This window comes from Chelonoidis abingdonii, chromosome 15 (assembly GCF_003597395.2).
Source record: "Chelonoidis abingdonii isolate Lonesome George chromosome 15, CheloAbing_2.0, whole genome shotgun sequence".
NCBI lineage: Eukaryota > Metazoa > Chordata > Testudines > Testudinidae > Chelonoidis > Chelonoidis abingdonii.
The window spans coordinates 31,471,777-31,499,700 of record NC_133783.1 but is presented as its reverse complement, the minus strand read 5'-3'; the positions used below and the strand labels follow the sequence as shown (position 1 = coordinate 31,499,700).

General features: G+C 39.1%; 1 protein-coding gene across 1 annotated transcript in view; it reads right to left on the bottom strand.

Annotated features, from left to right (window-relative positions):
- Nucleotides 1–27,924, bottom strand: part of STAMBPL1 (STAM binding protein like 1) — a 39,992-nt gene continuing 12,068 nt past the window's right edge. Inside the window, 10 exon segments of the mRNA XM_032770310.2 lie at nt 1–312; nt 4,784–4,883; nt 7,948–8,060; nt 10,210–10,347; nt 11,531–11,655; nt 12,211–12,565; nt 14,238–14,333; nt 15,911–15,986; nt 17,183–17,400; nt 18,633–18,716. Coding sequence (XP_032626201.2) covers nt 250–312; nt 4,784–4,883; nt 7,948–8,060; nt 10,210–10,347; nt 11,531–11,655; nt 12,211–12,565; nt 14,238–14,333; nt 15,911–15,986; nt 17,183–17,400; nt 18,633–18,716 — 1,368 coding nt within the window. The 3' untranslated portion in view covers nt 1–249.

Here is a 27,924-nt window from a genome sequence, read left to right as displayed (position 1 = left end):
TTGTTTGAAGCTCATTTTATTGTTGTATCATATTATTCAGATACACGTACAGCTTTTGTTTTAATTCACTATGAACTCTGTCTTGACAGAACAACAAAACTTGAAAAATGGCAAGAGCAATAAATATCAAACCATTAAATCTAAAATGTATAAATATAATACATCAGTAATTGCTGAAAAACATCACTGGAAAATCCGGCAGCCATTTTTCTACTTGGGGCATCTGTTTGGTAGGCCATTTGTCTTCCATCAGCAACACCTCAGATCCAGCACAATTATTTTTGTTTCTGTCCCAACTACATGTTTACAGGTCTGTAAAAGAAATCAACCCATTATTCACTGACAGCAGCCAATGAAGGTAATATATCATTTGAATGTCAGACAAAATTGCATGCGCACCAGGTCCAGCCAAAACCAAACTAAACCATAAAAGAGCTATTCCATATACTGTATGTTCTTTCTGCTTTCTTCTTGATAACAGCTATAAAAAAGTTACTTCAGTGTTCCCAGTACTTTCTAAGGTGCTGAGTAACAGCCTGGATATCAACACTCTCCATTTAGCAATAGAATAGTAAACCACTGGCAGTGGCACTGCAAGTTCTTTCATATGGCTCTGCCAATGTGCCTCACCCCTGACCAGCTCTACCACCATGGCAAAATGGGTAGTTCTGATGTTAGTTGTATTCACCGTGATGTCTTTGCTGAGACTGCTAATAAGGGTGCCAACCAGTGTTGTCAGTATGGTTTTGGAGGCTTGCTGTATCCACAGACCTAAAACCCACAAACCATTTCATACAGGCCACAAGCACCCATTAGATGGCAGCCACTTTTGTACATTACCAAACTGGGCTGGACTCCAATGAAACATGTGGTTTGGGCTTCCTCTTAAGTTTTGAGCCTATTTTATATAGGCACAAGTTTCTTTGGCTCCCAGGTTTGCCTGTTAACATGTACAGGGTTAACTTTGCAAGCATGGACTGAAAGTTTAACAGAAAAGTGATTATAGCTGCAAAAGTGGCCATGTGTTCTTTAACGAGAATAGTGCTGAAGGGTTAGATTTTTTACACAGGCTATCACTCTTGCGCTCTCAGTTATGTATCTGACTAGGCTGCCTATAGCTCGACTGGATATGCAGAGAAAAGGGGGAGCTGGATGCCCACTATTCCTTATCTGGGACAGGTGGGCAGAGTCTATACTCCTGCCCCAGTAATGCACCAGCCAGCCAAACTGAGCTAGTTTAAGATGTGTCAGAATTTTCAGCTGATATAAGGTCAGCTGCCATTTGTACTCCGATGGGGGAAGCGGAGCCGGACCTGTGCCTTTCGAGGGTATTTGAGGTAAAATACCTCTGGAGTTTCCTCTTACCCCCTCCGGTTCACTCATGATTGTGCTTAAAGATGTAATCTAGCCCTAAATGATTGAATATGTTTGGAAACAGCCAAACACTGCTAGCCATAAACTGGCTTCAAAACATTGCCATTATGTTCTGGTTCACGAGAGTGTGACGCTGGCAGACTAGGTGCCAGCTCATGCCAGGGCCCCATAGGTCTCACTGAACACTGACAAATGCATAGCAGGAAAGCAGTCTTGCTCACCCGTGTGTTAGTATTGTTAAAATGTGTAGATTTTTAAAAAAATGTGTTAGGCTCTATGAAATGCCCATAAGTTGCTGCCTGCATTCATCTCAAACAATATCTGTAGTCCATGTTTAAGGTAATATTTAAATGTTTGCTTTGTAACTATAGAAGCAATTGCAATCGAACTGCAAACCCCTATAGGCAGAAAAGAAGCACGATCAAGTGTGAAATACTAGTTCATCACAAGAGGTGTCATCTTCTGTCCCGCAAAAGGCGGCCCCATAGACACCAGCTGATCCATTGTGCAACATCGGTGGACTAGAGATTGTGGATTGCTCCCCTCCACGCACATGAACAGGAGGCATGCACGAGCACAGCCCATCAGCTTGAATTCCTGGGAAGGGGAATAAAACCCCTGTCAAGAAGAAATTATCTTGATTCTGCTTGAACTATGAAGGGCAAAGTTTTTTAATGTAAGCAAAAGTGGCCCAGTGGTTGGCCTGGATTAGCCCTAAAGGACATAGCTTACAGCAGCTTTTCATATCCTTCTGGAACCTAAGACTTAACTCATTTATGTGTGTATGTTTACCTGCCTTAACCTTGTAAAAAAATTTCTTTTTTCCTAGTTAATAAGAATTCGGTTAATTTATTATAGAATTGGCTACACGCATTGTCTTTGGCATAGGATCATTAGTGCAGTTGACTTGGGGTAACCTGAATGTTGTTATTTTTGGGGTAAGGGACCATCTCTCACAAAGGAAAGCTTACCGGAGTGGCAGGATAGACTGGAGTACCCAAAGCGACCGTCTGTGATTCCACTTTAAGGCCTGAAGCAGTCACACTTGATCTTTGCCTGGTGAAATCTAAGTATAGAACTCACAACCGATTTCTGATGTGTGCCCTGCTTCTGAACAGTTTGTCCTGGGGTTGGTACTCATGCTCCTGAACCACTCCAGGCAGCTTGACAGGAGGATTTGATAATGTTATACACCAGCTTTAATACTTGTGAGTCAAAAGAGAAGTCTAAGGTGTCAGCAGAGACACCCACAATGGAAGACAGAGATTTGAAACACAGGACAGACTTGTAACACTGAAAGACAATTTATAAGATGACAGGGTGAGCTACATTGGTCTCTGATGGGAAATGTAATAGTTCCATGCTTTGTGATACCAGCTGTGTACTTGGTGCCTTGTACAGAGAAGGTAGTGAGCTATGTACCCTGGGATTGCCTCTTCAAAACATGGTTGTAATGTTCAGTAGCAAGAGCCAGTGTAACAAGTGCCAAAACAACCTGGGGTGGGATTTTCAAAAGTGTTCAGCATTCGCCCAACTTTGGTCTGATGGGAATTAATGGGAAAACTGCGATTAACGTCAACATGGGCAGAGTTAAACTCATGGTCAACTTTTGAAAATCCCACCCCAAAGGAAACTAGGGCTTGAGTTCCAGCATTTGTATTCCACTTCCACTCCCCAAGGGAGAGGCTATACCTATAAGTGCAGTAAGTCTGTGCTCTTATTTATCAATTCTGGCTAACACTCCAATAGACCTGTTTCCATATTTGGGAACTCTGCCAAGAGAAGGAATATTGCCTTTATTTCAAACAACGGAATGACATTTCTGATAATCATTAATGACTATTTAATTGTTCAGGCACAGATTCTCATTATAAACCCTTTAGCCATGTAAAGAGCACACTAGAACCTTTGACCACCCAACTAACTGGAGAACTACTTTGTGGTGATTGGAATGGGCTCTGAGAGGCTGGTGGAAAGGGTGAAGCGAAGCAGAGATTCAATAGAGAAAATTATCCTTCATGGTGGCTGTTAGCTCTGCAGGCTTATAGGACTTCACAGCTGGGGAAGCCAGTTGTGATTCTTTGTTAGGAAAAAAATCTCTTTAAGTGGTCATGGAAAACTTCTGTGGGAATTCTCTGGCCCTTTCCTCTTGGCACAGGACTACTGCCCAGCTGTTAAGAAGGACAACAGAAGTATATTTTCCATGCTTAGGGAGCACTCAGACATACTAATGTGGGAAAGCTTCTTTTCTGGCTGATATTATATTTCTCAAGTTAGTCAGAAAGCTGTTCATAACATTTACTGGTTACTGCCTCTCAAGTAGTGATAAGAAGTGTAACCTTTGTTTTACATTTTACATAGACATAATCTCAATAACCAAATTAATTTCTTTAGGTTTGGCTCTCTGCTGTGGTTACAGATAAATTAGTTTAGTGGGGAACTGTGAGTCACAGAATGAAAGACTTTATTTAAAATAGAATAGTTGGTTAAAGCAAACAGGAATTACGATGAAACTATACGCTGCAGTTATATTCACATTCCAAGATGAAAGAGTTCATCCACAGGCGATCAGTCCCTGGATAAGAAGAATGGGTGTATAATCCTTCCATTAACCGTACGATGATGGTAAATGAGTGCGCTAGTTTAAAAGTTAGTGTGCTATCCTTTTTTATAATCACTTAATTAATTAGCATTAAACCTGCTTTTTACCATATCTATATTTCTACTATCATAATTAAAATACTTTCTATTCTCTCATGGGCTATTTAATATGAAACAGTATCTTTAATTAACATCTGCATAAATGCCATTCCAATAACTATCACTGTAGATAATATGCTTCCAAAACATTCACATTACATCTAAAACTTTTGTTAAAATCAGTTAGAACCAAACATGTTTACAACATGACCTGTGGTTATGTCTTACTTACCTCTGAGCTATATCACTTTATTTCACCCACAATTTACCAGGCCTCATTATCTTCAAGCCTAAATTTAAGTTCTCTACTTACATTTTAGCACAATTCTATTTAACATAAACAAACATCACTTTTACAAGTGACAGAAGCAAATGTCAGGCATGAATGTCTCTTAGAAGGAGGCATCAGGAATGCACCTGTCAGTTAGGAAAGGACCATGAATTACACATGGCCAAAGATATCAAAGGGAAAATATAGAGAAACCCAACCTAATGCTGGTATAACTTCTGCTTGCAGCACAGCCACTGGTGAGAATTTTAAGGGACTGATATTTTTCTAGAAGATAAGCTCTGGTTCAAACAGGAATCAATTCTGGGAAGTGCTATGGCCTATATTATACAGGAAGTCAGATTAGATGATTACAACAATCACATCTTTGATTATTTTTTTTTGAATATGTTAAGAATATTTTTAAAGTAATATACCTACATGAAATAGTCTAGGCTCCTTAGTATGTGGGTGAAACCCCTTCTTTTTACAAGCAGAAACTTCAAGCATGCCAGCATCAGTAAGTCTGAAGATCCCAGTACTGGAAAGCAAAGAACAAAACTGACTTAAGGTTTGTAGCATTAAAAGAACTTGGTTCAAACAAGCATTAGTCAGTCAGTCAAACACAAGTTACTGGGTTCAATACAGAGCAAGTGGGTGAAATTTAATGGTCTCTGATGTACAGGAAATCAGATAAGATAATAAAATGGTCCTTTCTGGCATTAAAAGCTATGAGTCTATGATGTAGAAAATATCCTGCCAGATACAGCTGACCTATACTCTGCTTTGAGTCTTTATTACTAATAAAAAAGAAATTCTACAGAAGAACAAAGAGCCACCTGACTACAAATCAATTCACTTTGATTAATGTTCCTAAAACTGAATAAAAAATAGAACATCAGAAATACAAGTGGAGGGGCTGGTCCTATATAAACTCTTACTCAATGATTAGTTCCTACCTCACATGAGTGGGTACATGAGTACTCCTTTGAGTACTGAGTTAGAAACATTGTTACACAAGGCTTTGGGCCCATCATTTCACATTTGATGTACAAACTTCTGCTTTAGACTATTACTTTTGTTAAGTCTGAGGAGAATAATGAAAGACCAATTCTTATCCCCTGCCCAAAGCCCATGCAGATCGGCCCTACTACATATACTGGAGGGGCAGGGAAAGGGGGAGAAACAGAATCCTGCCTACCCCCCACTACCCAGGTCATGGCACAGCCATGTTCCAGGTTGTTACTGCCACTTCTAGACCGCAGGAGCCATCATAGCCAGCAATGCTTTTTGTAAGGGGCAATTTTGCACAGCAGTTCCAGAGAGCTATACCTTTGCCACATATAGTGGGTATGTGGAGACAGAATGTGTATGCTGGTTGTATTCCTTTAGCCACGATGAGTTAAGATAACATGCAGCTCCTGGGTAAAACTGCACTGCTAGTGATTACATACATGTGATTTTTTTTATCATGGTCACACTTTAAGATTCTATTTATAAATTGTTTATAAAGGGTTAATAACAGATTAATCAATGTTACAGACATGAGTAAGACATGCAATAGATGTTAAAGCATAGCAGTAGAAGGTATTATAGATGTTTAAAAGCCATGATTACAAGCAATTTATTGACCTGCTCCATATAGCCATCTTTAGAAGCATGTAGGCATTACTCCACTCAGCATTTCCTAAGGGTTAGATTCACAAGGGGGACATATGTGCGTATAGAGGAAGTTAAGTACCTAAGTTCAACATTTAGGTGCCACTGTCATTCACAAAACCACCACTGACCTGAAGGCACCTTCATTTCTGCTGGTGGGCACGTGCCAAGCCTCCTAAATCCTGAAGCCACCCACAGCTCACAAGCTGCTCATGCATAAGCCCTGGCTGGTGGGATTCTCAAACTAGGTGTTCTCCTGCCTATCTCACTTGCAAGGCCCGATTCAGAAGGTGTGCTACAATATACTCAACCTGCACAAAAGACAGCCAGGAAATTTCAGGGTTTGCTGGCATACACAGGTGCCCCAGAATGCCCCATAGCCCAGAGGTTAGGTTACTCCCCTGAGATGTGGGAGACCCAGGTTGCAATCCCCACTCTGCCTGATTTGGAGCAGGAACTTGAACCCAGCTCTACCACCTCAGAAGTGAGGGCCCTAAACTTCATGTTATTCTGAGGCAAGTATCACTCAATGGCTCCTGTTGGAGAGGTTACACTTTGTATAAATAATTACATATTTATTGGAGCATGGACTTGAAACTGACTGACCAAAATCCCAGGTGTGTGCCCTATCATTGGGATATATAGTCTCAGTCTCTTGCACTCATGCTGCCTCTAAAGGAGACCTGGAATACCAAATAACTTGGTTAGGATATGCACTTGGAACATGGGAGACCTACTCCACATCAGGCAGAGCAGAGATTAGAAAACAGGTCTCCCACTTTCCAAGTGAATGCCCTAACCCCTGGGTATGAACTATCATCAGCGAGGGAAGGAAGGTTCATTACTCTTGGGCATCTAACTCCAGGAGAGGGGTCAAGCCTGTGAAGCTGAAGCACAGACAGGACCTCTGGCACCCAAGAGCACATATACTCTGCAATTAGCCACTTGTGGCTAGCCTCTGGCAGATGACTCAGGCTCCTGGAGCTTTGGCTAAGGGGCTGTTTAACTGTGGTGTAGAAGTTCAGGCTCAGGCTACAGCCCAGGCTCTAGGAACCTGTGAGGTAGGAAAGTCCCAGAGCCTGGGCTGAAGCCTGAGCTCAAACATCTACACTGTACTTAAACAGCCTCTTAGCCCAAGCCCTGCCGGCACAGGCCAGCTGCAGGTGGATCTGGGCCCTGCCCTTTCTTTTGTATTTCACTCCTGGGTGTCTTAGGTGGCTCCCAGTTCAGTTTTCTGGCTTCTGAGAATCCCTTTCTTAATGCCTAATTTGCCCCCCGAGGAGCCTGGATATCCAACTTGGGTGTGTCAATTCCACTAGGGGGTCAGGTACCATGGAGTTACACGTTGCAACACTCAGCATTGCAATGCCTAAGCCCCATGTGAATCCAGACCTTAGGCCTTGTAAGGCCGAGAGAAGCAATGCTAACATACCTTTACAAATTTGGCCTGTAAAAAATGTACTTTAAACAGCTTTGAGTAATTTATTTGTACTTTATAAACCATTGGTAAAACTGAACTTTAATATAAAGTGTGACTTATCTCTAACGTCCCATCACTTCACTGTTTTTCATTAACAAGCTAAAAAACCTACACCATCCACCTTCTTCACTAAGGAGAGTGCAGTTTGGATTCTGTGAGACACCTGACAAGGAGATCCATGAAGTCTAGAACTACCACAGTCAAATGCAGTCACACCTACCAAGTGGAGTGGAGCATCAACATTTACAGAATTTTAAAATTAAATAAAGTGAAGTCAAATAACATTGCACACACAGGCTCACTGGAATGCAAGCCTAGATCAGTTTTGAACACAAGGAAAAAAACCACAACCTTTTTATCTCCTTCACCTTAGTTGACATTCAGATGCTGTTTTGCAGGTGATCTAGTTTTGAGATAGCAGGCTGGGAGAGACAGCTAAACATTACTTAGAAAAAACAGAACTCACTCATTATGTTTTGGTGAACAAACAATTGCAATAGCCTCTGGTAACATTAGCTGATAAGAACAATGAGTATGAAGATCAACACTGGATAAGAATGCAGTTTGTGTTGGATGCGTCTACAAAAAGAAAGGGAAAGCTCTGCATAGTGAAAGTATTTCTTAGTCAAGTCAAGGTCAAAAATCCATTCAAGAAGAAACAGGATTTTGTAACAAGAGAAAGTGCTAGCATTTTCCCTAGATTCAGTTTCTATTATTTGCTACTAATCCTTAACTTTTCCATGGCACAACACACCTCTGAGAATAATTTTCATGAATGACTCAGCAATCCAAAGCTAAATGCTACAGTGTCAGGAGTAAATCCCTAATACTATGTGTATGAAGGCATACAAAAACAATTTTAAACTCTTCTGATTATCAAACTAATGTTCTTATGAAAGGAAACAAATCTAGATTGAAAAGGCATGTGTGAATATAACAAGATGGCAGACAGAGAGCAAAGGACTTAAATTAATTGTCCAAAATCCCTGTAAGTGGGATCATACACCAACCACATCAAGTAGAAAGTAAAAATTAGAACATAATTGAAAGGAACTGTCATTAGAAGGTAAAAAGTGAATCAACACTTATAAGAAAATGGAAGCATGAAGCAGGTTGAAATTTTACATGATGTTCACATTACATCACTGTCTCTGGTTCCAATGCAAACATGGATTTAATATGAAATTGACAGAGCTGGGTGGCCCCAGTAAACCATTTTCATGTCCCATGAAAATTTTCAAGTTAAAAAAAATAAAAAAAAATCCTGACCAAATCAGGACCAAAAATTGAAATCTCAAAAATGTTTAAGACCTGAAACTCATTAAAATTATTCAGTTCAATTCAATTGAAATATTTTGTTTTAATATTTCAAAATGTTTTGTTTCCATTTAACAATTTTACACTATAAATAAAAAATTTTAAACAAAAAGTTACTCCAAAAGGAAAATTTGAACTTTTCTTAGAAAAAGTCAAAGTGCGATGTTTCAAAAACTTCATAAAACTTTGATTTAAATTTTTTTTCAAAATCGGAAATTCATCAGAACTGACCATTCTCCAAGAAGTTTCAGTTTTGACAATTCAGCATTTTCCAATAACAAAAAAAGTATAGTCAAAAAATTCCAGAGTAGATATACAAATTGGTGATTTATACATCTGGGGTGCACTTCTGCTCTCAGATGCTCTGGCTTTCAGAAGAGCTATTCCTGATTTACAGCGGTATAGGTGAGATCAGAATCAGGCCCCTGAACTCCAAAGAGGTCAGGCATTACTTCACCATTTATGATCTTAGTCATTAATGTACTAAGTCTTGGAAGTTCACTTTTGAGTTGATTTACTCATTTCCACAGATATTTATGCTTAATGTTTCATTTTATATTTCATGGACTACAAGATTAGCCAAATTTGCAATACAAAAAAAAAAATCTAAGAGAGATTCTAACAAAACAGAGCCTCAAGTTTCTTTTGCATGCAGGTTTCTTTTTGTCATGTTTGCTGTCTTAAAAAAAATCTTCACTACTGATTTTTTAAAAAAAATATGTAACATACTCAGTCAAGTACTCTGCTTCTTAATATTTATTTCACAACTCTTCTTCTCACGGTGCCTGGAATAAACTCACAATGCTCAAAACTACTTGATCCAAACTCTGCAGTTGGAAAACCTGCAGGTAATGGTTTTAGAAACAGTTGGAAAACCTGCAGGTAATGGTTGTAGAAACAGAGTGTATCTAACACAAATGGGCCAAATTCTGCACAGAATTCTATCTTGTACACATTAGGATTTTAAATGGCTGTCCGTCACCGTAGCAGCTGAGTGAATTCCATATAAAAATCAATAGCAAAGTCCTCGTGGACTTTATGAAGTCTCTGTCTCTTTTCCTTTTGCGGATACATGTCATACATGTAAATGGTATTGAATGAGGTGTACGTAAGACAGAATTTGGGCCAAATTCTGACAATAGACAGACAGCTCCTATTGTCTTAAATAGAAGTTGCACAGGCAAAACTGGGCCCACTGTATCAAAGAAGCACTTTATAGCTTCCTAGAAATAAAGAATAGCTTGTATCAGTGGATGACATTTATGTCAAATCATGTCACCAGCACAAAAACTGACAGAAAAAATTAGTTTAAATCATGCAAATTATTTCTTTAAACTGGAGTTTCCAGTGCTGGTTCTGTATATCCTATCTAGCCTATACAGAGAAGTCAACATCCACAAGGCATACATACATGGATCCACCCCAAAGTGAGGAGATTGTGTTGATCCTGAACGCTGAATAATTCTTCCACATTCTCCATGTCGCAATAATCCGGTCCTGCAGACTGCTTTGGCACTATTACATGGGTAATAGTAAATTCATTATGTGTCTGTAAAACACATGGTAGGAAGATGACTTGAATTAATGGTCTTCTAATGAACAAATGCCAAACATGAATCGAAGGAGAAAAAGGGTCAGATCCTCAGCTGCTATAAGTTGCAGTAGCTCCACTGAGTTTAATTAAACTATGCCAGTTTACACCAGCTAAGGATCTGGCCTGCATTTCATCACAGCAATAGACAGAGAAGCAACAAACATATCTGGAATGTGTATACACAGAAAAATGTTAAAAGGAGAGATGATGTCTGTTAAGAATGAAAGCAAGAGAGTTAAAAATATGATTACTTCCTTTGAAGCTTGGAAACCCAACATGCTTCCCTGTTTTTATTTTTCTTGGGTTTTATGTGTGTCTAATGCACCTTGAACTTCTTTGTACTTGCCTGTCTGTGCGTCAGCATCAGTGGTGCTATCCCTCTTGCTCTGGGAGCAATCTGATAATTAAGCACTGCTGCAAAGTTAGCTAATTGACCACTAAACGTTATCTAGGATATAGGCAAAAACAAACAGCAGTGATTTTTGTTTTATTTGCTGACAGTGGTGGATCTTTTTTTAAGAATTTGGTAACACGCACCAATAGCTTCTAACATTTTTAATATCCAGTTTTCCTGTAACTAAACCTCATTTTGTTTGATGAATACCAGGGAATGTTCTTGAAAAATCCTGTAGTGGAGGTTAATTGTACAGCTTACCAACAGTAGGTGACCACAATAACTATGGAAACTTAAGAATAAGTAGGTCTGTAATAATGGAAACAGCAGACCACAATTCAATAAAATAATCTTATGGATTTGTAAGATTATTTTATAAAGTTAATTACATTACACATGGAGGGCTTGTCTCTACTACTGCTTAAGCCAATGTTGTTATGTCACTCAGGAATGTGAAAAAAGCCACCCACCTGAGTGACACTCTCCTACCAACACAGATTCCACCTCTCGTTGAGGGGGAGTAATTATGCCGATGGGAGAGTGCTCTCCCATCAACACAATGTATCTTCACCAGACGTGCTACAGCAGTGCAGTTGCATCGATGCAGCTATGCCAATGTAGCACGGTAGCGTAGACTATCCTTTACACTTCAGATCTGCGTTTGCTTTGGTATCAGTTCATTACAGGAAAATACAGTACTATCGAAAGTGCCTTCCCCATACAAATGTGAAGGTTCAACTGTACCAGTTTTCCACAGAGAATTCCACATGTCTCTATTCCTCTTACTGTATTTGCCTCCGCTAGCAGCAGAAATTTGTGACAAAGATCTGTGGGTAAAACTACACCTCGGAGTGCTTCAGCCACTTGATCTAATAAACAAGGAGAAAGGGCATTCATAATTTAGTCTTCAGTGCAAAATTTTCTAAGGTAACAGGTTTACACAGTTAAAGAACAACTGAACTGACTTACATAGGGAATGCCATACTTGCCACAAAGAAATTTTGGTTCAGAATAATATAGAGCTTTACAGAGCATGATCTTTCTTCTATTAGATGTACATCAAAGAATACAAAATGTTAACTGGCTTGCATTCACTAAGGCAGTGAACAAGCACTACTTCCTGGTCCAAATTTTCAGAACTCTAAAAATGCAACCACAGTGGACCTGCTCCTGCTCCTACAGCAATTGGGCCTGATGTCTGCAGGCCTAGCTATTTGAACTTGTAGGTGTGAAATGGGTAATCTCAGATGTACGTATCCATTTTAGGTGAGAAAACAAAGGGTAATGCACAGACACACACATATTCCAGGAACATTTGGTCCTCCATGTCAGAGAAAGCTACAATGAAATAAACACATGCAGGTCGATATCATACAGTATGTTAGGAGAGGAAGAGGAGCATTACAGCCCAACTGAACACTTACTCTGAACAGTGCTTAAAGTGGCTGCTGGCTTTAAGGCCTGGTTTACTGGAGGAGACTGTCTAGCAGAAACAGAGGCATCACTTTTACTGGCTTTCTCAGAAAATGCAGTAGATATGGAGTTATTCTGACGCATAGAAATGCAAGACAACACACTTCCATCAATCTGCTCAGACATAACCATATTCTCTTTAATTTTCTGATCTCGGGCTAGTTCTTGCTTCTTAAGCTGATCTTCAAAGAACTGAAACTGCTCTGTTTCCAGTTGCTGTTGTCGCATCTGTGCAATTCTCTTCTTTTCTGCTTCTATCAACCTCTGCTGCTCCAGTTTCTTTAAGAATTCAGCTTTACATTTGTTCTACAACATATGTAAATAAAGTGGTCAGGTCCTTTCGACAATGTTAAAAGTGTCACAAAATGGTGAGGGGAAAGCAAACTGATTAACTAGTTATTATCAGACAATAATGACACTGTCTGGAATACGTTAGCCACACAGCTCAATACAATTGTGCCCACAGAAGTGCTCTAAAATAATAAACGTGATGTACTTAGGGATAGAGGCCAGAGATCAGCCATTCTGCACACTTCTGATACATTATGCATTTTACCTCAGTATTAATAGTATTTGCCATTGACCCACTTATATTTTAGCAGAAATAATTAGTCTAAAAAAAGTCAGTTTTGAATGGGGTGGGGGGGTAAAGGGAAGAGGCACAAACAAGCCTTTATCATCAAGGACACATTTATCTTCAGGTGGATTTCACACCACAGTTCTCTCTCTGGCACCTTCTCCTGCCCTTTTCCATTCTTCACTTCAATTTCCTTTGGGTTGCTTCCATGAAACCTAGGGTATGACTACACTGAAACCACTGCACAGACCCTCACTACAATGAAAGGAGGATTCTCCCATCGTTGAAGTTAATCAACCTCCCCGAGAGGCAGTTGCTACGTTGAAGGAAGAATTCTTCCATTGACTAGTACTGTATAGACCAGGTGATAAGTCATCATAGCTATGCCTCTTGGGGGTGTGGAGCTATGCCAATGTAAGTTTTCAATGGAGATCAGTCCTTAACCTTGCATTGTATGGATTTTTCCACACTACTTATTGTTCTGTCTCGGTCATGCAGGTCCTCACTGTACTCGCATCTGCCCCCAGCTCCCCAACACCAACTGTTATTCCACAAACTGCAGGGAACCTTCATGTTCCAACATTCCTTCTCCACTTCTGTTAAAGAGACAGCAACACAAACTTTCAGAAACAAGTTAAAATATAGATACTTAATCAATAACCAACAAACAAAACAAAATAAAACCTCACAAACAAATCATAAATGGGAACTTGGATTCTTGTTCCAAATTCCAGGAGAAACATTATAGGAGAAAGAACAGTGTTCCATACTTCCCCTACCTCTTTCCATTACAAGATTTTGAACTACAAATCCTACTCTCAGTGACTTTATTACACAAAGTGGGAATATGACTATCAGCCCTTAATAGTTACTTAAACACACTCACGAGTTGACCAGAACCTAGCCTAACTCTGTACCTTTCCTAATGCCTTGATGGATGTCAGAGTTCAGGGGAATTCTAATTGTGTTGTGGTCTAATTTTGCTTTTTCTTCAGGGAAAAGGAGCCGATTCAAATACTCATTAGTACAGTATCTGACTTTATCAAATAAAATAGTATTAACCAAACTGTACCAAACTGCAATAGAGCCTTTTTCTACAATAGATAAAGCCAGCCAGACATTAAGCATTTCTATTAAGTAAATACTAAAATATTTACACATTTGTTTCTAAATAACCACACATATACATCACTTATTTTCAAATAAACTGCTTTATTAGAAGTTTAAAAGACGCAGTTTCTAATAGCGTATAAACAATTGTAAAATTTTGAGGTTTTGCTCATACAACTGCTTTTTTATTTGAATTTTAATTACGTAATATTTATAACTATCTGATTAAATATGTAAACATTCATATGAATAATGCTTTAAAAATTAAATGTGAATTCAGATAAGACTTACTTTGTCTTGCATATATTCTTGGTATTCTGCATTATATTTCTTTAAAATATCCTTCTTCAATTCATCTGTCCTTGGAAACGCAACCTCTTTCAGTTTCTTTTAGGTTTAGGGGTAGGGGGAAAGGGGAGGAGAAATAAAAAAAAACAAACTTAAACTGATTTCCTGCCTTCGAAACAAAAACAAAGAATTAGCTGGGAGGGAAAACCAGCTGGAAGGCAGATTTAAAAAGTCAGTCATTTCAAAACAAAGTTAAAAATACTAATTACAGGCATGTCAAATATATAAGGCCATGTCCATACCTGTTATCAAGTGGCACAGTGCACTGAAGCTATGCCAGTTTACACCAACTGAGATCTGACCAACAGATTTCTTATAGAAAAGGAAAATCACTTTTCCAACCAGTCTGAGGCACAAATGACATTTGACAAACGGCATTACTGGCTCAGGTGAAATTTGTTTCTAGGTTTCAGATTAGCTTTGGCCCAGATCCTGCAACGAGCTGTCTGGGATGAGCCGAGATGGGACTCCACTCAGATATAGGGTTCTGCTTGTGGAGAGTTCACCACAAGAATGGGGTCTTTGATATTACATGTTTCAAGACCTTAATTTAAAGTACTTAAGAATGTACTTAATCCCATGATTAACAGAATTGAAGCACATGCTTAGTCACCTCTCCTGAATGCTTTTCTGACTCAAGCCCCAAGGCAGAATAAGAATTGGAAGAAAATTATGTGGACCAAGCCTCAAAAGGAACGTTATTAAATGTATTAAACTTACAAAGATAGACCTCAATTACATGGCACTTTATATATACTTGCTTAGTTTTATTCACACAAGTACTTCTATTGAGTTCAATAGCTTGGACCCATAATTATTGGGGTGTTTAATAATTCAAACAAACTGGAAAATTTAACATCAGTGCAGCATTTTGCCAGATGAATCTGAGTATATACAAATCAGTGCATTGCCCCCTTCTGGAATCACTTGGAATGCACTGTGCAATGGCAGCATGTGGCACAAGGTTTCTGCTACAAGAGACAGTTTTCCATATTTCAGTGAATATTAATGGATAATTTCAGGTGTTTTAAACTAAGGAGGGAACTAATTAAAAAAATCATCCATTAATTAAAGCAATGATGAAACCAATATAGTACTGTAGAGACTGGGGAAAAAATTAAAAGGAAATGGAGTACATATTTTAGTGTTAAAGAAAGCAGAAAATACTTTGGCTTATCAGCACGTTAAGCAGATAATATACAGTTCACTAATAATTCCAAATGTCCCTCCGGCATTCAGAGGTCAAGCTAGTTTCTACTGAAGTCAAGGGTCATACACTTAAATGGAAGCAGGATGGGATCCTAAATGCTTTTAAATTAAGGTATTTAAAATATACGTATCCTTTAGAAACAGATTTAACTAAGTGTCAAACAATCCATATACTATTGGCTCTGTTCAGTGCTACCAATTAATTCACATTTTAGGAGTTGCAATTAGAATCCCAGCAATGATCAAGTGACTAAACTGAAATGAAACTTTGCTGCTAATGGAGCTAGTTATAAGAATTTAGTCTTGGTAGGCTGAGTTGGTTCCGAATGCATCTGTTAGTTCTGGGGAAAGAACAATTCAGTTACCGAGAGAGCAATTTGAGAAATGCCAGGAAAAAGCAAACCTACCTTCATGATATCCTGTTTTTCTGGTACTGCACATTGCTGATAGTCTCGGTGACTGGGCAGCTTTTCTACAAATAAACTAGAAAATTAAACACACACATTTTCCCCCTTATTAGCCAAAGGAAGATCCACAACAGCTTTTATGTTGGGAGGAAAACAAGTTTTGCATATCACAGATGTTGAACACTGCATTCCAATTTGATTTATAGTAGTTTTCTATGCTTTCACAGGTTTAAACCATGTCACTGAAATTACAGCACAAATCTTAACCCCCACTATATTATTTTCTGTAGCTGGATGCACCTTTCCTTGTTCTTTAGTAGCAATGGGTAATAACAGGACTACCTAACACATAGCACCAGAAATCACCATGCTGGGCACTAGCTAGCCTTTGTAACCAGATCTTATCAGCATCACTCTTGTCCTTCCATCCCCCTTTCACTCTGAACACACTTGTTAGGTCTTATTTAAGATCTTCAGGCTAGTGAATGTCATTTATTCTATGTTTGTTCATGGATTGGAGCCTCCACGAGCTACTGCAATGCAAATAATGATAACATGGCAAAGGTGTAGGAGAGAAGGCTGCCAACAGAGGAAGTCTCGGTAGAGACTTCATGTGAAGTCATGCATGTCATACTGACATGCACTACTGCAGCTCACTTTTAACCGGACCAACCTGTGCTATAAGGTGAAACAAATTATTATATAGCACAGACAGAATCAATCACTATTGTGCATGTAGGATGCATACTGGATACCCCTGTTTACAGCCATCCACAGCTTTCTGAAAAGTTCACCTTCCAGTCTAGAAATTTCCTGGCCCTCCGTGTTCCCAAAAGTTGCATGTGTTTGTTTAAAAACAACAACAATGTCTGAACAAACAAACAGGATACCAAAGTGAGGGAAATTCCCCCTCATTATTATATAGTCAACTTTTTTTAAAGCTCTACAGCCTAAGTGGCTGCATAGAAAGTTTAAATCTGGTGTGGACTTAGCTGTCAGTTAGGAAGTAACTGAGTGTTCTAGTGAAATCTGCTTTTGATTTGATGGAGTTATGACCTTTTGGAAAAAAAATCACATGCTAAGTATGCACAGGACACTTTGCAATGGCTTATTCATTCAGGGACAGACTGTCTAGTCTTTGTGTGGAAGAATAGTAGAATGAGGGAGTAAAAAGCCACTCTTGTTGTGTCTATTTGATCGCTGGGCGAAATTACCAAATCAATCTATCCATTAGAATAATTAAGGTAAAAAAACCTACAGATTATTCCTTACGTTATAAATTTATTATAAAGAACAAAAGCATTCTCCAGGTTTCCTTCCTCCAGATATACAGATGCCATGCGCTCCATCTCTACTCCAGATCTAAAGTAACGACGGGGCGTAATATCCTCATTGATTGTGATGTTACATGCAAGCTTGCTTAAGGCACGTACTCGCTCCTCTGGGCTCACTGAAACATCCGTGTGGTCAGGCATAGCTGCTAACTTTTTCTAAAAAACAAGCAACACATCACAGGTTACATTTCACCTTGGACAGCTGACTCCATTCATACATGACCTTCTTCAAGACTCTGTGGGAAATTTAAATTTAAATCAATAAATTAATTAAATCAAATCCAATCAATAAATAACCACGAATAACCACGAATGTTAGTAAGAATGAAAAAACTTTATCATGCTTCTTAAATAGCATTAAAAACAATGAATAAATTATATTAAAAGCACAAAAGTTGTGAAACAAGATAAAGATAAAATTAAATTAACCAGAGTGAAACAAACAAAAGAATAAGCCTGATTTGGCAGTTTCCTAGATTTCCCAAGATATGAATTCCCATAAAGTGTCCCATTTTTATAGACATTTAAAGTATTCTACCTAGGCCTGAGCTACACTTGGAACTTACACAGGCACAGCTACGTCTCCTAAGGGTATGAAAAATCCACAAATTGAAGAGATGTAGCTATGCCATTACCCCTCTTCTCCTCCCCTTCTGTTGACCCAGCTACCACCTCTTGGGGAAAAGCCCTCCTGTTGGCATAGGTTGTGTCTACACTGGAAATGCTACAGCAGCGCTGTGGCTGTAGAATTTCAAGTGCAGGCACCACTGGATATAATGTTTACTACTGGGTGTAGCCTAAGTGATGACAGCGGTCAGAATTTGCAGGATCACACCAGAAGTTCATTTCAGTGTTAACTTTACAGATTAAAGCATTCATTTACAGCTGAATAAACTAAAGCTATTTAACAGGACAGGAAGAGAAGCCAGCAAGAAAAGCCATAAACTCATGTTCTAAAAGGTTTAATACATTTTCTCTTTCATACCGTTACTTAAAACAATTTTGATTACATTCCTGAATGAAACTGTTGCTGAGAAACTGCTTCATCTTATTATATTTTAAAGGCTTCAGTCTTTCAATTCAGAATGTGTATACAAACACACACCTAGGGGAAGTACACAGTAACTAAAAGAGGGAGAAACCCAACAAATCAAATGCATTCAATATAATATTTTAGAAAAATATTTAAATTCCAGCATGCTACACTCCATACGAAGGGGCAGCTGGGCAGAGAATAAGGGAGGTAGCAGGAAAGGTGGTTAGAACCTTGGAAAAACCCTTGAGCTGGCGGTCAGCACAACTAAACCAGTGTGGGTGGTGTCAGATAGTTTGCTGCTTTTTTGAAACTCTGGATGCCAAAGCATTAAATATCAAAATGTAATACATACCAAGGAACTAACAGTGAATGGCTGTTCCATGTTGCCCACGGTCTGCAAACCAAGAAGATTACTATTTCTTTTCAATCTCTCCATCTGGTCACAAAGAACGAAGGGGAGGTGGGGTGTAGGGGAGGAGGGCAGAAAAAAAAATCAATGTAATGTTCAGTGCTAGCAGTAAATTACCCCCCCGCCCCACCCCATGAGTCATGGTTAATGGGCAAAGAGGAAGTTCAGTACAAATATTCCGATTGTCGCCATGTGCTAACATGAAATATGACAATGAAGTCATTTTAACTGGAAATATCTTCAAACATCTTGTTCTTATGCCATGCCAAGTACCGTAACAGTTTAAAATCGAACACAACACAAACAAGTCAAATTGTGCATTTTAATAAACATGTTACTACAGGTGGCCTCAGTATATAATAGTATAGTAAGTAGTTTTAAAATAAATTGATTTCATATTTTGTTAAGTTGTAATTTAAATGATAAACTAGCACTTTTCAAACACTAAGTGGGGGGCGGGAGCGGGGGCAGAGAGTCCAAATCAAAAGTTCAGAGACTAATAAGTGCATTTGTTTTTCCATCTGCATATGCCAGGGTAAATGTATCTATGTACAGTGTGAATTTGAGCATTTTTTTCTAGCAGGTCTATAATTATAAATTAAATCAGGCAACTGTCCTACCTTAATATGGAAACTACAGGTTTAGTAACTAAAAGTATATTAAATCTTTCTAGCACTATTTGAACCATCTAGCACTGGTTAATTGCAAGAAGTGATCGAAAACTGCACTCAGCATGTAAAAGATATGAGTTAACACAACCGGTCAGTAAAGGCAAATAGTAACAAGTAAAGGCAAATATTTAAAAGTGCTGTGGCCATCAACAAAAACTGCTTCTGACAAGGAAATGATTCATTAAATTATACTTTAATACGAACCTGAAGTTGGTAAGGTGGGCGCTCTAATTCCTAACACTTCAGTATTCAAGCTAGAAGATTGGTCTTGAATGTCAAAGGTTTTGTGCAATATAGAAAATGCACATTACAAACATCTAAAGGCTAGACTGGTTCATCACAGAAGCCCCAGACTCAGAGGAGTTGCAGCAAAGACTTAATGTGGACTTCTCTCTCTCTGGAGGCTAGTTTGAACCCTGGCAGAAATTAGAGCAGCTCCTAGGGCTGTTTTTCTGTGCCTTTTTACAAAGAAATAATTAGTTATGTTTTCTGTGACTCCATTACTTCCTGTCTTTGCCTTCCAAAGGCTAATCATATCTATTAGGTCAGCCTTTAGTTTTAACCATTATCTTAACCACCTTAGGGTAAGTCTACACTACAGGATTATTCCGATTTTATATAAACCGGTTTTGTAAAACAGATTGTATAAAGTCGAGTGCACGCGGCCACATTAAGCACATTAATTCGGCGGTGTGCATCCATGGTCCAAGGCTAGCGTCAATTTCTGGAGCGTTGCACTGTGGGTAGCTAATCTGTAGCTATCCCATAGTTCCCGCAGTCTCCCCCGCCCCTTGGAATTCTGAGTTGAGATCCCAGTGCCTGATGGGGCAAAAATCATTGTCGCGGGTGGTTCTGGGTAAATGTCGTCAGTCATTCCTTCCTCCGGAAAAACAACGGTAGACAATCATTTCGCGCCCTTTTTCCCTGGATTGCCCTGGCAGACGCCATAGCACGGCAACTATGGAGCCTGTTCAGCTTTTTTTTTTTTTTTTTTTTTTTTTTTTTTTTTACTGTCGACCGTAGTGTACTGGATGCGCAAGACAGAGGCGTATGGCAGCGTACAAGCACATCATTTGCTTTTGCCATGATAGCGAGACGCTTATCAGTCATTCGGTATGTCTGCTGCCATTGTAAACTGGCAGTAAAAGATGACCGGTTATCTGCGTTCTGTGCTGTTGCTGCTATTCATCGGGTGCCCTGGCTGAGGTGGCCGGGGGCACAAAAGGCAAAACTGGATGATCCGAGTCAATCCTCCTTTATGGTTTTTTTCTAAAATGAGTCAGTCTGTACTAGAATATGGGGCAAGTGTACTAGAGAATCCAGTGTATAGAGAGCCAGCTGCTGCTATGTCATCCGCAAAATGATGAGCTAAATGCATTCACGGGGAGGCCCTGCACAACCCACCCGTTGCTTCCTTCCTCCCCCAATCCTTCGGCTACCGTGGCAGTGTCCCTCATTTGTGTCATGAAGTTATAAAAGATGCAGAAAAACAGTGACTTGATTTTTTTTTGTGAGATAAAATGAGGGGGAGGCAACCTCCCACTGCTATGATAGCCAGGCAGTACAAATCTTTTCTTTACACAGGAAAGGGGCAGAGGGCTGATGGATGCTCAGCCCTCAATTTCGCTATGATGAGGATGGTTTACACGTTCTATATCATCTACTGGGAATGATCCGGGAATCAATCTATTTTTGCCCCGCGCCCCGGCCAGCCTTACCTGAGCCAGCCAGGAGCACTCACAGGCTGAAACAAGACGGTTAGCAGTCCTACTGCACCCATCTGCCACAGGGAAGGGGAGAGGAGTGGATCAGCTCTTCACTGCCACAGCTGCGTCTCCCCGCAGCATCAGTAGACACAGTGACCATGAAAGAAGTCAAGAAATGCCTTTCTTTCCATTTTCTTCACGTGGGCAGGGAAGGAGTAAATTGGTCAGCGCTAACTCGAACCACGCGGACAATGTGTTTGAACCTAAGCTTGGGAGCTCGCCAAGATGTCAATATTTTCGGAGACTGCTGTGGACTGTGGGATAGTGGAGTCCCTCATACCCTCCCTCCTCCTAGCCTCCATTTGAATTCTTTGGCTTTCCGTTAACGCTTGTCACAGCCACTGTGTAGCCCTGGAATTTTTTCAAATGCTTTGGCATTTTCGTCTTCTGTAAGGGAGCTCTGATAGAACAGATTTGTCCCCCATACAGCGATCAGACAGTATCTCCTTACGCGTCCATCTTGGACGCAATTTGATTTGGACTGCATCGCCAACCGTGCTGATCAGAGCTCCACGCTGGGCCAACAGAATGAATTCGAAAAGTTCGCAGGGCTTTCCTGTTACCCTGGCCACTGCATCCGAGCGTCAGATTGCTGTCCAGACGGTCACAGTTGGTGCATGTGGGATACCGTCCGGAGGCCAATACCATCGATTTGCAGCCACACTAACCCTAATCTGATATGGTAATATAGATTTTAGCACTACTCCTTTCGTTGGGGAGGAGTACAGAAACCGATTTAAAGAGCCCTTTATATCGATATAAAGGGCCTCGTAGTGTGGACGGGTATAGCGTTAAATCGGTTTAAACGCGTAGTGTAGACCAGGCCTTAGAGTCAACAATTTCATCCCAGTTATTAACTGGCCAGTTTTCTTTTTTGTTTTGTTTCCTTCTTGATTTACTTGTAAATTCCTTTACTAATCCACTTATTCCCTTTGATTAGATAACTAATTCTCATTGTTGCAGTCATTATAATTACCTATTAAGTCTTACTGACTATATATTCTTGCTTGGATCCATCTCCACTTTTTCCACTGCCAGCCCTGGTTCTCTTTACAATCACTGCTAAGTGTGCTACGAGTCTGTGAATTGGATTTTAAGGCCTAAATTTTCAAGAAGATGTGTGCATAATACTTGCAAGCTTTTGCAATGCTACTTTGAAAACTGGATCCAAAATGTAAATTTGGTTCACTCGCATTTACTGTTGTATGTACACCCCCAAAAATGGTTCTATTCTAGAGACTCTAAACTTCAGCCAAATTAAAATTCTCAGGACAGGACTCATAGACTCATAGACTCATAGGTCAGAAGGGACCAATATGATCATCTAGTCTGACCTCCTGCACGAGGCAGGCCTCAAAACCCTACCCATACACATTTATAACAACCCCTAACCCATGACTGAGTTATTGAAATCCTCAAAATTGTGATTTGAAGACCTCAAGCTGCAGAGAATCCACCAGCAAGCGACCTGATTGTACTATGATGCTTCCTGTTTCATGTGAGACTCTTCTACTATATGTAACAGTGAAAATGTGCTCCATATACTAACATGGAATACTATAAGTAGTGAAATTTCTTTTCAAGAATAAACCATGTTCCTGTAATGAGTTAGGTATGATTGTTACATGAAGTGTTTGCATCCAAAGGGCAACATTAAAAAAAATCCATCAAATTTTATAAAGCAAGAAGTTTTGCTACATGTTGCAAAGAGGGACCTTTTCTTTTACACGACCTAGATATAAAATGCAGAAGTCAATTTATTCAGGGGAAATTTTGAATTCTGTTAAAAAAGATCACCTTAACATGAACAGATTTTACACAAGGGAATTTAATCATCTTCCAATCAATCACAATAGCCCTCAGCTAAGTGAGAGGTTTTTTGTTTGCTTTGTAACCCTAGTGACAAGTCACTAAGGTCTCCAGATTTATTCTTCAAAGTGTTATTTTGTCATGTTTCCTGGCTCAGTCTTTACCACTGCTAGCACTGTTCAAGAAATTGTACTGTGACTTCAATACACAGTTCTGTAATCAAATTTTTTTAAAAAAAGAAATCCACGGTAGCTGCTGGGTGATGGCACATTTGGAAAATCAGGCCACACACACACACCCCCGCCCCCAGGAGCTGTACTTTGAGAAAGAGAGAATGCCAGAACCCTGCCAAGTCCTACTTTGTAGAACAGACCCTTGAGGCCACAGCAGCTGGGCACAACAGGCTACTTGCTCTAACACAGGGGTCAGCAACCTTTCAGAAGTGGTGTGCCGAATCTTCATTTATTCACTCTGATTTAAGGTTTCACGTGTCAGTAATACATTTTAATGTTTTTAGAAGGTCTCTTTCTATAAGTCTATAATATATGACTAAACTATTGTTCTATGTAAAGTAAATAAGGTTTTTAAAATGTTTAAGAAGCTTCATTTAAAATTAAATTAAAATGCAGAGCTCCCCCGACCGGTGGCCAGAACCCAGGCAGTGTGAGTGCCACTGAAAATCAGCTCACGTGCCGTCTTCGGCGCACGTGCCATAGGCTGCCTACCTCTGCTCTAACATACACCAAGGGCTAAAGGGGCCCTTGGACAGCTCCATGCAGAGTCACTCAGCTCAGCCACACTATTGGAACTACAGTACTGTAGACAGTGTCAAGAATCAGGAAGAAAATAATGGGAGGCAAGGAGCTCATTTTCATAAGCTTTTCTATCCCTGCAGCTCCACAGATTCCCTTTGTGGAGATGGAAAAGTATTTTTTGATTTTCAGCATGAAAGACAGAATCCAGTCTTCTTTGATTTATGTGGCACAGAAAGAAAATGCCTCTGATGGATCAAAACTTACTACAATATATATTCATGTTAAAATTAAGAGTATGAAATCATTCCCTCCTTTACTTACCTGTCAAGTCCCAAGCTCAATATTTTGTGTTTTCTGTGTATCTGCAGATTCAGTCTATAAAATGTGATCAAATCCTGAACCCAATAGTCCTTACTTAGGAAATCCCTCACTGGAGACAACAGACATTTTACCTGTGCAAGGACTTCAGTGTCTCATCTATTATGCAGGAATTAATTATTAATTTTAAGTCTACCCCTGCTACATTTCTATTATTTTTCAAAAGCACTACTGTTCACTCTTTAAGGAACTGAGGAAGTATGGGGTTGAGGGAGGTGGGAAAGAAACTGATCAGGATAGATATCAGAAATGAGTGTTTACCTTGGATCAAAAATAGTATTTCCCATCCCACACAACCAACCTTAAACAAGAAGTGAAACACTCCAGTAAGTCTGTTAAACAAACAAAAACAAAAAACCTATGCATGAGCATGTGTCTGAGATAAAATCTGCATTACAACGACCTGCTTGAGGGATAAATAGATCAAATTTCATTTTAAAAACATCTTTCTCCTTATAAAATGTAGAAGTTCATTAAAGAAGTTGCCAGTTCAGGAGAAGGACAATCTTTTCATAACTAGGTTACTGGTCTGACTCCAGCATGGGTCAGTGGTGACAATGTACCACCATGGCTTTAACCCTTTCCTCCACTCCTACTAGCCAGGCTGAAGCACACTTGTACCCTGAGCCACATCCCCTACTGCCCCATCTCCCATCCTTTCGCCCAAAGCTCCCAGTCTCCTGATGGCTGAACACTGAGCCAACCCAGAGGCGTAGCGAGCGCCCTCCATACCCTCTGATCGGAGGGGGCCCTGCAAGGAAGGGGGCCCCTAAAAGTGGCAAAAAAAATGAATGCAACGGTGAAGATGGTGTCAATATTCGTGAAGCGTTTGTTGGTTTTCTTAATGTTCATGATAAAACTGGCGAGGGCTTATTGGAAGCGTTTCTTGAAAAGGCAAACAACTTAGGAATAGACATTGCTGACATGAGAGGCCAAGCTTATGATAACGGCGCAAATATGAGAGGAAAGAATAAAGGAGCTCAAGCCCGCATGCTAGAAATAAATGACTGTGCCTTGTATGTACCATATGGAGCTCACACTTGGAATCTTGTGATCTCAGACACGGCAAAGTCATTGAAATATGCCATTGACTTTTTCGGTAAGGGGCCCCGGACATATGTTTGGAGGGAGCCACGTTCTTTGTTGCTACGGCCCTGAGCCAACCACAATGCCAACCACCACTAAATGAATCAATCAGTGCTGCTCTGCTCCCACCCAATACATCATTTTATGTTGGCTTCACATGTGGAACCCCCTGCTGAAGAAGAACAGAGGTTCCCCTCCTCCTGGATCACATCACAGTCCATTCTCAAAGAGGAAGCAGTCAGCTGTGGAGCAGGAAGGCCACCAATGATGGGCTCTTCTTCTGCCACCATCTCAGAAGAGGTCTCTGTTGGGACAGGGTTTCCCCATACAAACAGATTCCTCTTTTGGGGAGGCACAAACACTCATCAAGGAATTCCCCTTCCCCCTCCACCCCCTCTCCAGCCCCAACCTTTCCAGCATGTCTTAACACTAACAGTACAAAAGTTTACATCTGTCTCATTAATTTCTTTAAAATAAAGAAGTGTTAATAGGAAATAAAGTTCAATTACAAATTCAGGCATATCAAGAGGAGACATCTGGCGACAGCAGAAACTCACACTTCCTCAAATGATACACTGGTGTTTGTGAAAGCCTTGAAGAGAAAACTCCTGCATGTACGCGCACTGTGCCAAGACACAGCAAAAGATGTTAGCAGAAAAGTCAAGACAAATAGTGAAGCATTTGATTTAAAAAAAAAAAATCCCTTGTGGATTCCAACATAGAAGGCAATTTGGGCTGGGGAACAATATTTAAAATTGATACAATAAATACAGTGCTAGGAAAAACTTGACATTTTTTTAAAAAATACTGTAAAAAGATACAAATGTTATGCCTAATACCACTACAGCACAAATAAAAAAAAATATGGCTACAAAAGCACTGGCATGTTTTATAAAGATTCTAATATGCTTTCTGACCAATGTATCCAAGTGTAACAAATAATGAGGAGACTACTATTATATAAAAGATTAAGACTCTCTTAAAAAAAAAAAAGACGACATTGGCCAGCTTTGTTTGCATTTGCACATGAACATGTTGTATGTTTGTACAGTGCACAGCAAAAGAAATACCCTTATCCTGACTAGGGCCTCTAAGTGTTATTGAAATATAAGTTAATAATAAAAGTAATGAAGTACTCTATAGATCAAGGAGAAATTCAAACGCGTAATCCCTTTGAGTGAAATGGAGTGGAGTTTTATTCATTTTTCAGATACAGAAAACAATTATGCTAATACTTAAAACCAGGGTGGATAAAAATCAATTATTTTTCTTTAAAAAAAAATTTTTTTTTATTTAAATTGGATTTTTTTGATAAAATGCTTTTTGAGGAAAACACCTATCTAAAGATAGTTTTAATTAAGATAAATTATAGCTCAAAGATATCTCATCGTGGAATACGGATTATAAATTCTAATTCTATAGTAGGAAAAAATATATCCATGTAATATATTTAAGAAAAGTTTTGTAAATGAGTTCCAATAGTTCATGGATTACAGACCCAATTTTATGGGGTTCCAGGGGCTTCTGTATAGATTATTTAGGTTAATCTTTCTATCTACCCAACGGGACTCAGTGCTCAGTCTAGAAGATACCATCAGAAATGCTTAGTTTTGCAGTTCTCAAACTGTGGATTTGTGTCCCGAGAGATAACATGCTTGTTAATAGCAAAAATGGTTTGTTATTTAAAGATTTTTTTTATAATTTTTCATTTAACTATTTTAGTTAAAAACAATTTTAACAAAAACAAACCTAATTTTAAAAAACTTGAATGTTTAACTTATTTCAAAAATTCATATGCTTGTTTTGTTAAAATATGTTTGGTGTTTGAAGAGAAAAAATCCAGATACATAACGTTGTTTTTTTAGTTAATAAAACAATTACATGACTGTCTGGTGATAGTCTCCTTCTAATACAGCATGGCATGAAAATCCTTCAAACATTAATGATTATTCTGTTGAATTGGAGATAGTTCACCTCCCAATGACTTCATAAAATATCTGCTTAATTACCTTTGGTAAATGAAATAACCAAACAATCATTCATTTTCTGATATAGCTGTAAAACTAATCTGAAAAGTTCTCAAAATAAATCACTTAAAAATGTATAGTGTGTACCTTCTAAAAATGAAACCTACATCTATCTCTGAGTTGTGAAGAATATGTATTAATGTTATAACAACCAACAAGAATGGACTTTTATGTAGAAATCCATGATTAAATAGAGTCTTCCTCACCAGTGATTTAAATCATGATTTAAATCAAATCCACCCTGTGTAAAACCCCCAATGCAGGAGATATGAGCCATTTTACTAACTGGGAACCATCTCAGCCAGTTAGAGTGCTGGAATGCTATAAAACTACTGGCATATTTCTCACTTATCCAATCCTGGGCATTTCAATTGGCTGAGAGTAAATCAGATTTGCATAACAAGTGTACAGTTATTTCTTAATAATCAGACAGTGTGCAAGTCCATGTAACGATTACTTAAATGTCCTGAGAAAAATGGAACACAAGATTACATAATCACTGAATGGCTATTTCTTCATATATGTATAATGATTAAGCAAATTCTCCCAGTCCCACTAGTAGCTACATACAGAACATCAACTTGCTCACAAAGAACATGGTACCTACAATTTCTTCCCTGCACTTATCCCATCATACCACAATTTTATTACAAATGCTATAGTGACCATGATGTATCAAAAATGCGGATTTTCTTCTAGTGTAAAAGTGTGCATCTCGGAAAAGAATTCAGTCACTACTGAAG